The sequence below is a fragment of the Nicotiana tomentosiformis genome, chromosome 9 (genome assembly GCF_000390325.3).
Source record: "Nicotiana tomentosiformis chromosome 9, ASM39032v3, whole genome shotgun sequence".
In the NCBI taxonomy this organism is placed as follows: Eukaryota; Viridiplantae; Streptophyta; class Magnoliopsida; order Solanales; family Solanaceae; genus Nicotiana; species Nicotiana tomentosiformis.
In genome coordinates, this window is record NC_090820.1 from 57,803,411 (window position 1) to 57,819,307 (window position 15,897).

The 15,897-nt window shown below is 34.8% G+C and overlaps 1 protein-coding gene across 5 annotated transcripts; it reads left to right on the forward strand.

The window, feature by feature from the left end:
• Nucleotides 1-280: 280 nt before the first annotated feature.
• LOC104087771 (trihelix transcription factor ENAP1) lies at nt 281-6,323 on the forward strand. Of its 5 annotated transcripts, none has more exons than XM_070184371.1 (2): nt 281-1,654; nt 4,220-4,612. In XM_070184371.1, exons 1-2 carry the CDS (start codon nt 658-660, stop codon nt 4,231-4,233), a joined length of 1,011 nt encoding a protein of 336 aa, XP_070040472.1. In that variant the 5' UTR covers nt 281-657; the 3' UTR covers nt 4,234-4,612. The 5 variants fall into 5 exon arrangements, 4 of the variants coding, with proteins under 4 accessions (XP_070040472.1, XP_070040474.1, XP_070040473.1 ...); XM_070184373.1 differs by lacking the exon at nt 4,220-4,612 and adding an exon at nt 5,421-6,323 and having other exon boundaries at nt 282-1,654; XM_070184372.1 differs by having other exon boundaries at nt 285-1,654; nt 4,586-4,783.
• The last annotated feature ends 9,574 nt before the right edge of the window (nt 6,324-15,897 follow it).

Consider the following 15,897-nt stretch of genomic DNA (forward strand, 5'->3'; position numbering starts at 1 on the left):
GGTCTTTAATGCTCTAGTTGCCTAAGGTGGTAATCAAGCATAACTTCCGAGAAGGCAACAAAATCGCTCACTTGCCAAAGAAAGCTTCTAGTCAGTCCAACATCAACTAAACAACTCACTTTACAGTTCCCTCTCCATTAGTAGAATCTATAGTTCGTTCTCATAAAGAAGGAACAAATACTGTGAGAACAATTTCCGATAGTATATGTACCAAGTTGGCTGAACTTGTTAATCAAAATGCCTTAGAAGGCATTTCTATGTTTTTGTAATATCTCTGACATCTTTAAGCATTAATATAAATATTTCTTATTCTGTCAAAAAAAAGAAAGAAAGATATTTTCTCGCCCACTCGCACCATCAATCGAAGCAAAACAGAACCCCAGGGACATTTGTCTTATCACACCCCTTCTTCTTGACAGCAAAATGCGCTCATATTCGTTTTTAACCCGACCAAAATCCGACCTCACCCGCCCATTAGGCACCTGTATTGGAACCATCTGAAACCCCTCGATTCTCATCCTTCATTTTTCATTAGAAACCCTAAGACCCCTAACGTTAAGGGTCTTTTTGAAAACCCACCATTTGCTTGTCTTTCTCACTGCAATTGGAGTTGAATTTCACCTGCATATTGATATCGATAGTCCTATTTTCGGAAATATGGATGATTCTGATGATGAAACTCGGTACCCTTCAAGACCCAACTCCATTTACACTTCTTCTCTTCGATCAAGACGCTCTATTCGAAACCCTACTTCTTATTATTATGGGTATAATAACAATGAATTTCAATATGACCATGATGATGAATCTGATGAAGATGAAGCAGAGCAAGAATTTAGCAGTGGAGAAAATGGGTATGATAGTTTTCAAAAGAGGAGGAAGTTGGAAACTTTAGTGTCAAATTACGAGTTTGCCCCTCATTCTCATAGTTCAAAGGGGGGAATGTGGAGTGAAGAGGAGAGTTTTGTGTTGTTGGAAGTGTGGGGTGAGAGGTACTTGGAGTTGGGCCGGAGGAGCTTACGGGCCGAAGATTGGGCTGAAGTTGCAGAGAAGGTAACAGAAATGATTGGGGTAGAAAAGAGTGAAATTGAGTGTAGGAATCAATTAGATGTGTTAAAGAAGAAGTACAAGAAGGAGATAACCAAAATGGAGAAAACTGGGGGTGGGTTTCATAGCAAGTGGCCATTTTTCAAGAAAATGGATATGTTGATGAATTTGAGGATGAAAGGACATTGTGGATTAGGATGTGGGCTCGATTCGGGAGAATATGTGTTTATGGACCCACGAATGTACTTGGATCGGTCGAATGTGTTGGATGAGATGAGGGATAGTCCAGCAGGATCGGATGCGGATAATGATGAAGAAGAGGAGGAGGAGGAGCAGGGTTCGGGAGGATGGGAGGGTGATAATGAATCAGCTAAGCTGCTAGCTGATTCAATTCAAAGGTTTGGGCAGATATATGAGAAGATTGAGAATGGTAAGAGGAAACAGATGATGGAGTTGGAGAAGATGAGAAGGGATTTCCAGAGGGAGTTGGAGTTGCAGAAGAAACAGATTGTTGAGAGGGCACAGGAGGAAATCGCTAAGATAAGGGACAATGATGACAATGAGGACAATGGAGATGAGGATGGTGAGGAGACTGACAATATTTCAGGTGAGAAGCTTGGGGGCTGATGAAGGTAATTTGAATTTGCTTGCAGTGTGAAATTAGTTCTTATTGAGCAACTGAACTGGCCTACTTTAATATGGTTGAGCAACTGAACTGGCCTACTTTAATATGGTTCCTTTTATGTAAACCTAATTAGATGATAGTAGTATGTTACTACGTTATGAAAATTTTGTTGTGTAGCTTCTTGCACAACTTCGACTAACCTGTTCAGGAAGTAATCAACTATGAGATTGCTGATCAGTTTTTTCTTCCTTGATTTGGTAAGTCAAAATACTATTAGTCTAATGAACCTAACAATGATAGTATACAACAAGAGAGTACATCAGACATGTAAAATGCAAAATCATACTCTAACTAACCATACATTATAGAGTACATCTCAGAAAAACTGTTTTCACCCGTGTGTATATCCCCTATTTTTCTACACATGTTACATCCATTTAATCCAAATTATACTGAAAATCCCTTCTTTTAACAAATTCTGCTTGTGTTAAAGCACTCTACTCAGTCTCCAAGTTCTCTTATCTTTACCTTATCCACTCCTTCCTCCCTTTCTACTCCACAGCGTGGCCTCTCACAGATATTGTCACATCTTATACCCCAATTTTGCCTCTATATTGCAGAATATTTTCTGTACTATACCTAACTTCTTTCCGTCTTATTCTGTATATTCACCTTTCTCCCATCTCAATTTATTGAACATATCAATCTCTTCAATTCCAATATATTCTTCCCTCCGTGATCAGATATTTTAGCAACAGGGAGGGTTTTATTGTCCTCCTCCCCTCCCCTTCTCCCCTTATAGTCTCTTCCTATTTTGACATTAGGGTTAAGGCCTCATCCTCATGCCCATAGATTGAAACACCTAAAAACTAAGGAAGTTGCAGAGTTCCCATTGATTAAATACCTAATTATCATCCTTTGTTTGCTTTACATTTTCGCTCTTTATATACTTGTTGGTCTTCTTCACAATATGCTTGTCGGAATCTCCACTCTCATATTTCGTTGCACTTTCTCCATATTGAAAGCGTGACTTCTTGCTCCTATAGGTGTGGGTATAATTCTAATCATTTGCCGTTGTGGATTCCTGCTTTGCTCTTCCCCCCCCCCCCCCCCGGATTTTGGATTGTGATATCACAAGTCAGTCTCCATTCCTGATTTTTATTGGGTCTCAACACTTGCTTTGAAAGTTTGGATTTTAAGGTAGGTTGAGCCTGTAAGCAGGTTAATAGAAATGTTTTTCAGCAAAGTTCCACAAGATGAGCTTGTGGTAATCTCATTATTCTGCCTCTGTCCTTGCTACTGAATAAGGTTAAAAATGTCCATTAACTCGTCAAAGTGAGAAATCTAAATCATTAACATCTTCGGGTATCTATCTACTCATATGATGCCGAACATATTTGTATTTTCGATCAGCTAATTTCTAAGTTGCTCTGACATGGCAATTTAGGTGCCGCACCCGTGTCTACACGACACTAGTATGGGTGTGGGTATGGGATCCGTACCGGATCTGGTCAAATAATTTTGGGTACTTTGATCACAACGGACGGAAATATTCGACATGAGATACAATTTGATTCCCAAAATCAGAACCAAAACTAGGATAAATATGAAGAAAATAGCATACCTTATCTAAGAAATCAATCCTTTACTTATAAGAAATCGACACTTTACAAGCAATACTGAAATATTCCACAAAATTTATCATAATTTAAAGATATTTTTATATTTTCTTTTGAATTATTTTTAGTCGGATCCCTGCACCCGTATCCGTACTAGGATCCGTATCCCCGAATCTTAGAATTTACATCTCGAAGGATCCAACCTCTAGATTCGCACCCGTATCGGACACCCGCACCCATGTCCGAGCAACTTAGACTAATTTAATGTTGTCAATGGAAAATGCTGATTTAGCTCAAAATATTTCATTCGACCAACCCAACTAGCTTGGGATTGAGGCATAATTGTTTTTTTTTTGTTAGTCAGATCCATGACAGAATCTAGTGGGGTATTCCAATGGATCATAATACCCTTAGCTCAAGTATTGGTAAAGGGAAAATGTAGTTGTCAATTTTGGGGGAAGTTCCACCATTTCATATCACTGTGCTGTGGAAGATTGGGCTAGTTAATAAAGTATTTTGGCTAGAATATTCCATTCAGACTTTCATTGTCTTATGATAGGTTAGAAAAAAGATGAAACAACAGTAACTGATCCCACCTTAAAGATAGGGATGATTATTATTACTTAAAGTTGTTGTAAAGGAGAAATTAGATATATATCCTAATGCACACAATGCTTTGTCGGTTTCTGTAGAAGATGCTTGCTAGAAGTTATTCTAGACATTTGCTCCTTTTAACCAAAAAAGAGGGTTCATTTGTACATCATTCTTTCAAGGTGTAATTGGGACACTAGGATGGAGCTTTCATTTCCTTTTTCCATTTTTACTTGAGGTCTTATGCGTTAGCAGATTTTAAATGCAAATGCATGTCTCTGTATGCACGTGTCATTTTATCATTTTTACGAAGGGATCTCTTTCATTAATAATATAGGTTGGAGATATTGAGCAACTTAAGATTTTTGGGAATCTCAAGGTATCAAGTTTTGAGAGGTGAATAGATGCCGAATGAATGTGAGAGAAGCTCTGTTTGAGCTGGTCTTGATGCAACAGAAAAACAGAATGAAAGTCCAAAAATCTTTTTTGATAACGGAGCAATTATCTGGATTTGGAGCTTATTATTAAAGTAAAATAAAATAGGTGTGGTGTACATATACGTAAAATATCATTTCTTGCTGCATGGTATTGATGTTAATAATTTTAATGTCTAGATTAATACGGCTGGTAATGTAATTGCTTGCTTTCTATTGAGTTTATGTTTCTCACGAAGGATTTTGTTATTTGTTTACCTCCTTTGCAGCATAAAAGATAAAAAATTAGAGCGAAATCACTAAATATTCCCCTTTGAAGCACTCCGTGACTGGAAAAGAGCAGCAATTTCAAGTTATTCTGCAAATATTTGGTTTTGCTTTGTACTAAGCGTGTGGACAATGACCAATTTTTCCTGTCATGCTGGTTGGTTATTAGGTTAATTTAAGTGTTTTCCCTTATGGTAAAATCATAAATTTGCTTTATTATCAGCAAATTCGATGCCTACTGTATTGTGTTGTATCAGCTCTTGTTAGTTGTATGCACCACAAGAATTACCGGAGCTGAAGTATGAAGGGAAACGAGCTCAACAACATTCATTGTTTGTCCTCTTCTTTGTGCACGCTTCGCTTAGCTAGGAGGTTCCACTATTTTCTGAGTTTATACAGTAGGTGAAATTTCGGAGGACTTCCCCTAGTTTATTCCCTGCTATCTATGACAACATTCTTAGAGAAGCATTTTTTGGTTTGAGATACATTGGTTTGACTTCATTTAGACCTGTCAACCTTGGAGCCATCTTTGAAGTCTCTGTGACCAAGTTTTACATATCTTATTGGTCCCTTTCAATTAAGGCTTCTTGATTTCAATTTTCACATGTACGGCCAGAAGTATACATAAACTCATGATTCTCGGATTGAGTAGTTTTTTTGTGCTCTAACTGGTTGGGCTTTATGTGGTGGCGTTTGGGGTCATTTCACATAATAATATTAAGAACATGAATTTAATCATGAGATTGTTGGACAGTCTCTAGCTTTTCATTTTGGGTAACAATGCAAAAACGAGATTCATGAGTTCCTTTACATGGAAAGGTAATTCCTAATTGGCAGGTTGAGAGATTATTTAAACCGTGGATAGCAACTATTATGGATTGAATTGAAGAATTTGGATACGATGAAGAGATGGAGGACTAGGGTTAACCGTGAGTTGTGTTATTAAACTATTGATGAGATGGGCTGACCCAAAGTAGCCGAGTAAGAAGCATTAGTCGTTGATGATCAATCTGGTAAGTGGTAATCCTACCCATGACTTGTTCCCTATAATAGAATGTTTATTTCCTTCAAGAGCCATGTGAAACAAACTTTAGAGCTATTTTGCAGTATGGTCAAGAATATGGTAGTATGATGCACTAATTATTTTATGACTTGTATGAGAATGAAAAGCATGTTGCATATAAAGTTAATGTAAAACCTCTAGTTGTGTTAAAGTAAAATCTTAAAACAAGAGAAGTCACAATATCCTTTTGAAGGGGATTGCGGCGACCGACAATACCAGTATCTAAGCTATGAGATTTTTTTAATCTTCACATATGAGCGGTGATATGGCTCGCCAAGGAAGGAGCTAAAATGCAGCTTTTTGCCGGGCTTGAAGTTTTGGCCGTTGATGTATTATGGGCAGACATCTAACTGTATTTACTAGAAAAATCTAAGCCTGTAATAGTAATAGTCTTTTGGACAATGACCCAATGTTAATGGAGAGTGCAATATCTTTATATATATATATATATATATATATATATATATATGATATATCCAGTTCACCAAAAAAAAAGGAAACTCTTCTTTTATTATTTTATTCGATTGGTCCTCGAATGATGACGTATTGCAAATGTGCACGAGTTATTTTATGAGCTGTAACTTGTGTATTTTCTTATGTACTATCTTGTTCCATACAGTAATGGAAAAGGTTAAGCGGGGGATTCACCCTTCCGGCTCGTTGTTTTTCAAGTGTTACATTTGAGCTGAGTCTGCCTATTGAAGTATTAGCCGCAAGATTAAATATTTGGGGGAATTTACACAGAGAACAACACTTCTACAAGTAATTTAAGAGAATTACAATTACACAGAGTACAACACTTCTACAAGTAATTTAAGAGAATTACAATTACTTTTAAAAATTATATAAATATAATTTATTTTAGAAATTTAACCTTTTTTTAAAGAAGTTATACAATTTTCATATTCCTAATATATCTCTATTAATATTCTCTCTCATATTAATTACTTGTATTTAGTATTCTCAAACCCTTTGCTATTTCTCTCTCATCTTAATATGCCCTTATCTCCCTTCTTTTAAAGGTGTCGTCCATAGCAAACTATGCCATTTATGGTTTGATAGTTCGGCAGAAACTATGCCTTCTTGTTTAATGGGCGTTTGGATATAAAAAATGTGAGATTTCATTTTTTTTTTATTTTTTTAAAAGTTGAAAATGGTATTTGAAAATTTGAGTTATGTTTGGATATGTATATAAATTGGAGTTATTTTTATATTTTTGTGAGTGATTTGAAGTGTAAATTGTGAAAAATAGCTTTACGGAATTTTTCGATTTCGAAAAATTTCGAAATTCAACATGAAGTAGGATTAAGAATTATCATGGCCAAACATCAATTTTGAAAAAAAAGTGAAAATTATTCAGAAAAAAGTGAATTTTTTTAATGTGCCAGACGGCCCCTTAGTTTTTCCATAATAGTATTTATGATGACTCTGCGTTTCTAAATTCTACATATGAGAAAAATTAGGAATTGTTCGAAGTAAAAAAAAAAGAGGAATTTTCAGAAATCACTATCGTTTAGTGACTATTAACTTTCTATAGAAATAATATACATAATTACTTTATATAGCTACTATTTAGTTGTTACGGTAGTGTATTCGCGCTGTTGTATTCATGAATATATCAGCAAAAAGTGCCTAAAAATCAGGCTAGTCAAGCTGTACGCATATGTATTCACATGTATTCGCGCTATATATTCATGAATACAGCAGCAAAAAGTGCCTAAAATCAGGGCAGTCCAGCTGTACACACAATGTATTCACATGTATTCATGAATACAGTAACGACAATCACCTTAAAATAGGTATGTCCAACTGTCTAATAACGAAAATAATATCAATTAGCGTGATACACTCCTAATATAACTCAACAAAATCAATTCTAACATGCCTCATTATCAACCCAACTAATTAGAATAATTTTTCAGTTGTATATAACTTTTGTATTTAGTGTGTTTTGATTTTTTTTACTAGTGCATTCATTAGATTCAATGTTTGTATTTACTGTATTCGCTATTTTATATACAATGTATTCAAATGTATTTGTATTAACATTATTTTAGTTATTCCTAATACATGTTATTACTGATGTATTCAGTATATTTCATTGGTTGTATTCACTGTATTTCTATTTGTATTCAGTATATTTTACTGTATTTTAAAATTAAATGTATTCATTGTTTATATTTTGTTCTATTTTAATGTTTGTATTCAGTGTATTTCAATCTTTATATACCGTATTCATGCATGAATACAGAATCTGTATTCAGTTGTATTGAAAAAATACAAACCTACGAAATACATAAATACAAGCAAAAAATATATATTTATGTAAAAATATAATGTATTTGAGTGAATTTGTATAGAATACAATGTATTTGTATCATTATATGTGACTAAATAGCAAAGAAGAGAAGAAAGTTCGTCGGAGATGACGTTTTCCGACCAAGCAAAATATTGTATACATTGTATTAAAACTAAAAATGAAGACGAACAAAAACCCCGGTCCTCAAATCTTCTCCGGCGTAAAAAATATTGCAGTATCCGTGTAGAGGAATCCATTGCAATATCCGGCATAGAAGAAAGCCGCAATGGCCCTCTTGTTTCAAAGTTGTTGAATCAGCCATTGAAGAGGAAATTTGATGTTTTCTGCTGAAAACCGAACAATGGTGAAGATTTAAAAAAAAAAGTGAAGAGAAAAAGAAGAAGCTTGAACCGACCAAAAACTCAAAAACTTTAACACTTACCACGAATTTTTGGAGCAAAAACGTTGAAGGTGAGAGAGAGAGAATCGTGCTTCAAAAATCGCGAATACAATCTTGCTGTGAGAGAGGTCGTGGAGAGAGAAAGAAGAAATATTTGCTATGATTTTGGGAGAGAATAACTGAAAGAATGAGAGAGAAAATGGTACATAGCGTATTTAATGCTTTAATGGTAGTGTATACCATAAATACCTATTTTGCTATAGAAAATAATATTTTAAATGAGTTTTGATTTATAATAAATAGGGTGTAAACCTTTGCTATAGGAGGTAAAAATTTCCTTAAAAAAAACGCAAGGTAAATGCACAATTATGCTTTTCATGAATTTGAATTAGAAAAAGAAACACCAATAAGTAGTTTCTGAAGAATATAATGAATTAGCTACTTGAATATATGTATATTTCAAATTCTTGTATTGTTTCAACCATTTATAAATACTAGTCTTTAGGGTAGACGCTCATACCAATTAATATATAGTATTAAAAAATATTTATATATAAAAAAGGTGTAAGTTTTGAAAATAATAAATATTAATCTTATTTAGCTATGTATCAAAATTTGATAAGTGACAATATAAAGTCCAAAATGACTAATATTAATTTAATCTTTTATAACAAATAACTTAATATATAAAATATATAAGGAAATGTCATTTATTAGAGTAATGCAAAATAATAATGTTAATAATAACAATTATTGCTTACTCATTTAGAATATGTTTTGGTTTTTTACTCTTTTATCCTTATTGTTACAAGTTTGCAAATTTATCAATTTTGGAAAAATAATCTGCTCTTTTATTTTTGGATCTTTGTGTGTATAGATTCAATAGAATTATTAGTTTCATTCATTTAATGTGTCAAAAAAAAATAATAGGAAAATATGTTTTATTGGTATAAACGCAAAATAAAAAGAAAGTAAGAAATTGCGATTTATTGTAAGTTTATATAAATATTTTGTCTAATATTTTTTCATCCTTATTATTTCTAACTTGCTCTTTTTTCTAATTTCTTTCATCACCAACACCAATGCTATTCTTATGGATATGTTTTAGGTATCCTTCAACTTGAAAAATAATTGGAAAACAAATGGGGTTCTTTTTCTAATTAATTAATAACTCAAAAAACTTAATTATTTATTTTCAATATTAAAGGAACTAATTTAATCTTATTGCTTCGAATTTTTAATATGATCTCTTCCCCAGATTAAATATTTCACTATAACATGTTATATGTTTCGGGAGCTAGATTAGTTGGCGATGAAAAAGTAAGAATTGCCTCAACCAAAATTGATGGAATTAGACCTAAAAAAGCCGTTCAGGTTCGTTATCGATTAGGTATCAGTGGAAATATAAAAATAAAAGAATTAACTAAGTATCAAATCGACCAAATTGAACAATTGATAGGTCATGAAGGGAATTACAATTATATTACATTATTCAAATAAGAAACATATTTATATGATGAATTTGGAGAAGATTAAATTAGATTTTAACTAATTAGTTGATGCAAAAAAGCTTATTTTTAAAAATTAGTTTGATGACTTATTTATTTTGTTATCAGCATTGAATTATGTTTAAGTAAAATATAAAAAATCAAAAGAAGACTACTTAAGCCACAATGCTAACATTATGTAAGTCATTGGCTTATTTTTGTTTTCTCGAATATTAAAGACGTTCGGAAAAATTTAGTATTTGGATGTTCCTAGAAGGTTTTGGCTCTATATGTCGGAAGTTGGCAATTTGAAGAATTGGGAAGTTCATAGGTTTGACTGAGAGTTGACTTCGATGTTATCGGGCTCCTATTGTGGTTTTGAGAAATTTAATAGGTTCATTTAGTTGATTGGAACTTGTTCAAAGTTTGGTTGTTATTCGGAATGTTTATGTTTTATTCGGACATGTTCGACGAAGTTTGAAGGTTTGAAAGTTAAGAGAATAATCTTGATCTTCGATTCTTTGTTTTGATTTTATTTATAATGTTCCGAGATTTTTGATAAGTTTGGATAATGTATTTGGACTTGTTGGTATGATTGGACGGGGTTACGGGAGCATCGGGTGTGATTCAGTGTGACTTCAAACCATTTTGGTGATGTTTGGGGTTGCTGGTTTCTGATGTCTCAGATGTTCTTCGCGATCGTAAAGGTCTCATCGCGTTCGCGTAGTGTTTTTGGGGAGCTGGGGGCTTAGTGTTACGCGATCGCGTGGGAAGCAATGCATTCGCGAAGTTTTGGTAGCTGAAACACGCGTTTGCGAAAGACAGAACGCGTTCACTTAGAGGGTGAGTTTGGGTGCTGGAACTTTGTTCAACGTGTTCGCGAAGCTTTGGAATATTGGTCATCGCGTTCGAATCTCAAGCGTTGCGTTCACGAAAAAGGGTCAGTGAGGTGGTCACTTTTGTGCTTTGCGATCGCGGTGGCCCTTTGGCGATTGCGAACGACACCCATGGGCAGATTTCATAAGATGTTATTTCGGGATTTTGAGCTCATTATGTCATATTTTGAGCTCTAGACTTCTAGAGGGGGAGATTTTGATGGGCAATTTTACTACTACCTTGGAGTAAGTGATTTTCACTTGGATTTGGTTTTACATATTGATTACCCATGGATTTCTACACCTAAAACATGAAACTTTGAAAGAAAATTTGGGGGTTTTGACATCACTTTAAGAGAGTGTATTTTGGGGATTTGGGTATCGATTTAAACTCGATTTTGGAATCTAATTATATATTTAGTCTCAACAGGTTATGGGTCATCGGGTTTTGGTGTTTTTTTCCATGTTTCGGGCACACGAGCTCGAGGTTGACTTTTGAGAAATTCTTCAAAGATCGAGAATTTATTGATTGAGACTAATTCCTTTGGCATTTGTTGACTTCCTTAATTGATGTTTGGTTAGATTTGAGCCGGTTAGAGTTATTTTCTCAAGGGAAGGCAATTTTGGAGCTCGGAATAGCCGGATGAGGTAAGTGTCTTGCCTAGATTTGGTTGAAGAATATTTTCCTAATAATTGGTATTATTTGCTACATGCAGGGATGATGTATATATGAGGTTGATGACGTCCAAATCCACTACTAAAAAGTAAATGGACACGGTCGCATGTAATATAATATACCCAACTATGAGTTGGGGTTGAATCCCACAGAGAACAATATGTAGGCGATTAGGAGTGTAAGAGAATTATTATTTATTATGCTAAGCCAAACACTTAGAAAGGTTTTTGAGAAAATATTTATATCTAAATGCAAAAATATAAACTAACCTAGAAAGCGAGTAAAATGATCAATGGCTACAAGCATGGATGCAATGGAAATTACACTCAAGTATCGATCCAATGTATTTCACGATTTTACAAATATGAGCGAGTTTATGTTAATTAGCCTCGGATAATAATTATATATTAGCTTCTTTCAAATACTAACAAGACTTCCTAATTGAATTATCCATAAAAAAATTAAGAGATTAAGCACAACCGAATATGGCTACAAGTAGTTCAATCCTATCCTTAGGTAGAATCTATAAAGTGAGGGTTAACGCCTCAAGTTCTTGTTAATTAATCTTTCTCAACCTCAAATTATCTTTTCTAAAATTAATTCGAAGTTAATGGGCGAGTCCTAGAGTTAGCTTATCCCTTTGAAAACGTTAAAGAACAAGAATAATTAAAGAAACAATAACTTACTTCTTAATAAATAAAAATCGTTCAATATATAAGCACAACAAGATATTTAATCCATACTTTAAATATGAATATTCCCATAAACAAGATTCAAGTATTGGAAAAAATACTACACACTTAGATATTCAATACAAAGCAAGGAAATGAAGAAATGAACATAAATGGGTAAGAAATTCTCAACCAAAAGCTTCAAATCTTCAAGACTCAATTGTGTGTGCAAGAACCCTAGCTCCAAAACTTGTGTTCTCTCGTCAAGATATGCCAAAGCTGTCCAGAGATCGGCCAAAGATATTTTACAAATGAGCTAGGTCGTATATTAAAGGGTTTGGGATAGAGAAAATGTGAAATTCCAAGTCTGTCCAGGGCTGAAGGTTGTTGAACGCACATGCAGAACAATCCTCGCAGGTGCGGTTCCGCAGATGCGAATACCTGCTCGCAGAAGCAATTTTTGGTGGAATATGGCTAATCCGCAGAAGCGGACAAAAGGACGCAGAAGAGGTATTCAAGCGTAGAAGTGCGACCGCAGATGCAGTTAATCAATCGCAGATGCATTTTCTGACTCCCAGGCCTTCTTCCACAAATGCAGACCTTTTCTCGCAGATGCGAGACCACAAATGCAGACCATTCTACACAGATGCGATTCCACTGGAAATATTTTTACTTCTTTTACTCTTTTTGCACAATTTTACTTCATTTTCTCAACTCTCTTCAAGACATTATTTACCTGAAAATCTAGCAATACACACCATAAACAACCTCATATTATAATTAACAGATACAAAAACTAAAGAAAAGAGACTAGAGTAAATGGTAAAATCACCACTTATCAGAGGTGACATGTGTATATACGTGTGCCATGGGTATTCTTGTTCGGGGTGAATTCTTGATTACTCTATGCCTTTTTTGGTTTTGTGTTCAACTTGATTCTATGAGTTATTCAATTAATTGACTACGTGAGAACAATAAACCATATTAGAGCCAATGTAAAGGCTATTGGTGCCTTCGTTTGTACATGATGAACTAATATTAAGATTGATGCTATACTTGTCTCGGGCGTAGTAACATGTATGTTATGAATACACACCCAGAGTTGTTGTTCTTGTCTTGTGCCTTGATCTGATCATGTGCTCTCTGTGATACATGTGCCATCCTTTGTGTGACTACGCGGGTTATCCTTTCATGCTAGAGATCATGTTTTAGGATCATTACTTCCTATTTTGCCAAGATGGGCACTTGGGGATTCATTGCTAAATTTAATTAGCCGTAGTCATGTTTTATATGTTGAACCCCATCCGCATTTTATTGTTATCATGTCTTTGTGCACTTTATTGATGAGTTATGAGGATATGAATCTTGATGATAATTTGTTATCTTGCATTATTGTGATTATGTCACATGTGGTCATGTTAGGTGTGCGATTGCAGTTGATATTGTTATATTGTCGAATGCGGAGCGATAAGGGTGGATATTTCTATTGTGTCGGGTGCAGAGCGATAAAAGTGGATATTGTTATTGTTTCAGGTTGGAGCGATAAGGGTAGATATTGCTATTGTGTCAGGGCAGAGCGATAAGGGTGGATATTGCTATTGTGTCAGGTGCGGAGTTATAAGAGTGGATATTGTTATTGTGACAAAAATATAGGCACGAGGTGTCATATGTTTGTGTTTCTATTTGATGACTTGTTGTCAAAGCCGAGTGTTATCTTGATTATGCAAGTGAATATTTTTATACTTTGTCATGTATTTTACATGTTTTTACGTAGCATATAACATGCTAATCTACGCCTATGATATTATTTGACGATTGGGTTGTCAAGATAAAATTACGTATGTTGAGTTGATATCTCAAGTATTGTTGAGTTGCTGGTAGCATAACAGACTGATGTAAAAAGGAAGTTGTCATCATGCATTGATATATTGGATTATTGTAAGGTTCTCATGAGCACATTGTTTGGAAATTAATATAGAATTTGACCATTGTTACGCACCGACACCCTATTGTTACGTTTGAGCATTTGAGTACATGCTATTTGGCGTAGTCTCTTATTGTGCAGAGTTGATACAAGTTGTGATTTCATGATCTGCATAATTGACAAAACCAAAGATTTATCCTTATCCAAGTTGTGCACTCTTACTTTTCATATCCGTTATTGTGTGACTATTTTCCATGGATTCTTCTTTATGTTATATATGTTATTGAGTTGCACAAGTTATGTGAGTATCTTTTGGACTTAGAAACCTCGTCACTATTTATATGACGTTAGTCAAGATACTTATTGAGTATATGGAGTTGGTTGTACTTATACTATATTTTTACACCTTGCGTGTAGATTATGGAGCTGAGTAGTTGTGGAAGACGAAGCCTTGCATTTAGAGACGTACCAGCGTTCCGTATTTAAACTACCTTTTGTTCATGTTAGTTCTAGGATTTCATTTCTGTTTATCTAAACTTCAAATAGATGTTGTAAACATTCTTCATGACCACTTTGTAAATCTAATCTTAGCGGCTCATAGCTTGTATTACCAGTCCTTAGGATAGTTGTATTAAATTCTTTGCAGTTTCTATTATTAAAATTTATGATTTCTCATTATAGTTGTAACTTATATTGTTTGGATTACCTAGTGGGTCGGGTTAGGTGCCATCATGACTTGCTGGGATTTTGGTTCATGATAAGTTGGGATCAGAGCTCTAGGTTCATTTGTTCTACGAGTCATGAGCAAATGTCTAGTAGAGTCTTGCAGATCGGTATGATGACGTCCATACTTATCTTTGATAGGCTACAAGACATCTAGGAAATTTCCAACTTTTCCTTCCTTCTCGTGCGACTTTGTTTTAGCTTAGAGCTTATATCTTTAATTTTCTTCCATTCACTCGTATGTGATATTGCGCACTCGGTATCAGCTGTACACCGATGACTTATGATGTTACAGATGGACAACGAGGGGATAATGGTGCTTGATTATCATCTCGATGAGTTTTTCAGACTTAGATGTGGATGTTTTGGTAGATTTTTCAGCTATTTATTTGTGGGACGAAGCGGATTCTTGTATATGATTGATGAGTACGAATTCAGGGGGATTGATTGATTGCATAGTGGTTGTGACCATGGTAGGGCCATATAGAGATTTTTGTTGGAGGCTAAGCAGGTGGCTCATCTCCTGCGAGAAGGTTCGAGGTTTTGTGATTCTTATGAGGGATTCTATAAAGTGTTTTCCTTCTACCTAGTGGGATGTATGTTCTACGATTAGAGTTCAGATCACTTGAGAAAGTTCGCACGATTGTCACAAGGATGAGTATGCACTTGGTAGAGTCTTTGGAGTGTTTTATGACTAGTGCTTCATGAGTTTATGAAGTATTCAGCTAATTAACAGTGTGAGATTGGGGCATCTATGAAGGAATGGTATTATGGGTTATGGATAATGTGTTCTATGGCTTCAAGCCAAGTGGGGAAGTCTGGTATCGACAATCGAATCGCATGGTCATGTGTTATATCAGTTTCTGGACTAAGGGATGCTTGTGGATTAGTTATGACTTGGATAAGATGAATTCGAGGATGGTTCGAGCAAGAGATTTGCTGGGTGCACGATATACTATACCTTATGGGAATATAGAGATCTTGGGATAATTCAGGTTTGATATTCGTTGTGGATAACGTGTGCAAGGAAGAGGAAACGTTTGGTTGCTTCTCTTTGGGTATTCGTGTGCTGGTGGAGCACACAATGTTCGGGCACGTATTGGCTATGCATTGGATATTAGAACAAGGTAAATGACTTCTGAGTAGGTTCCAACGGGTTCAACATTCATATATGGCATTTAAGGATTTTCGAACTT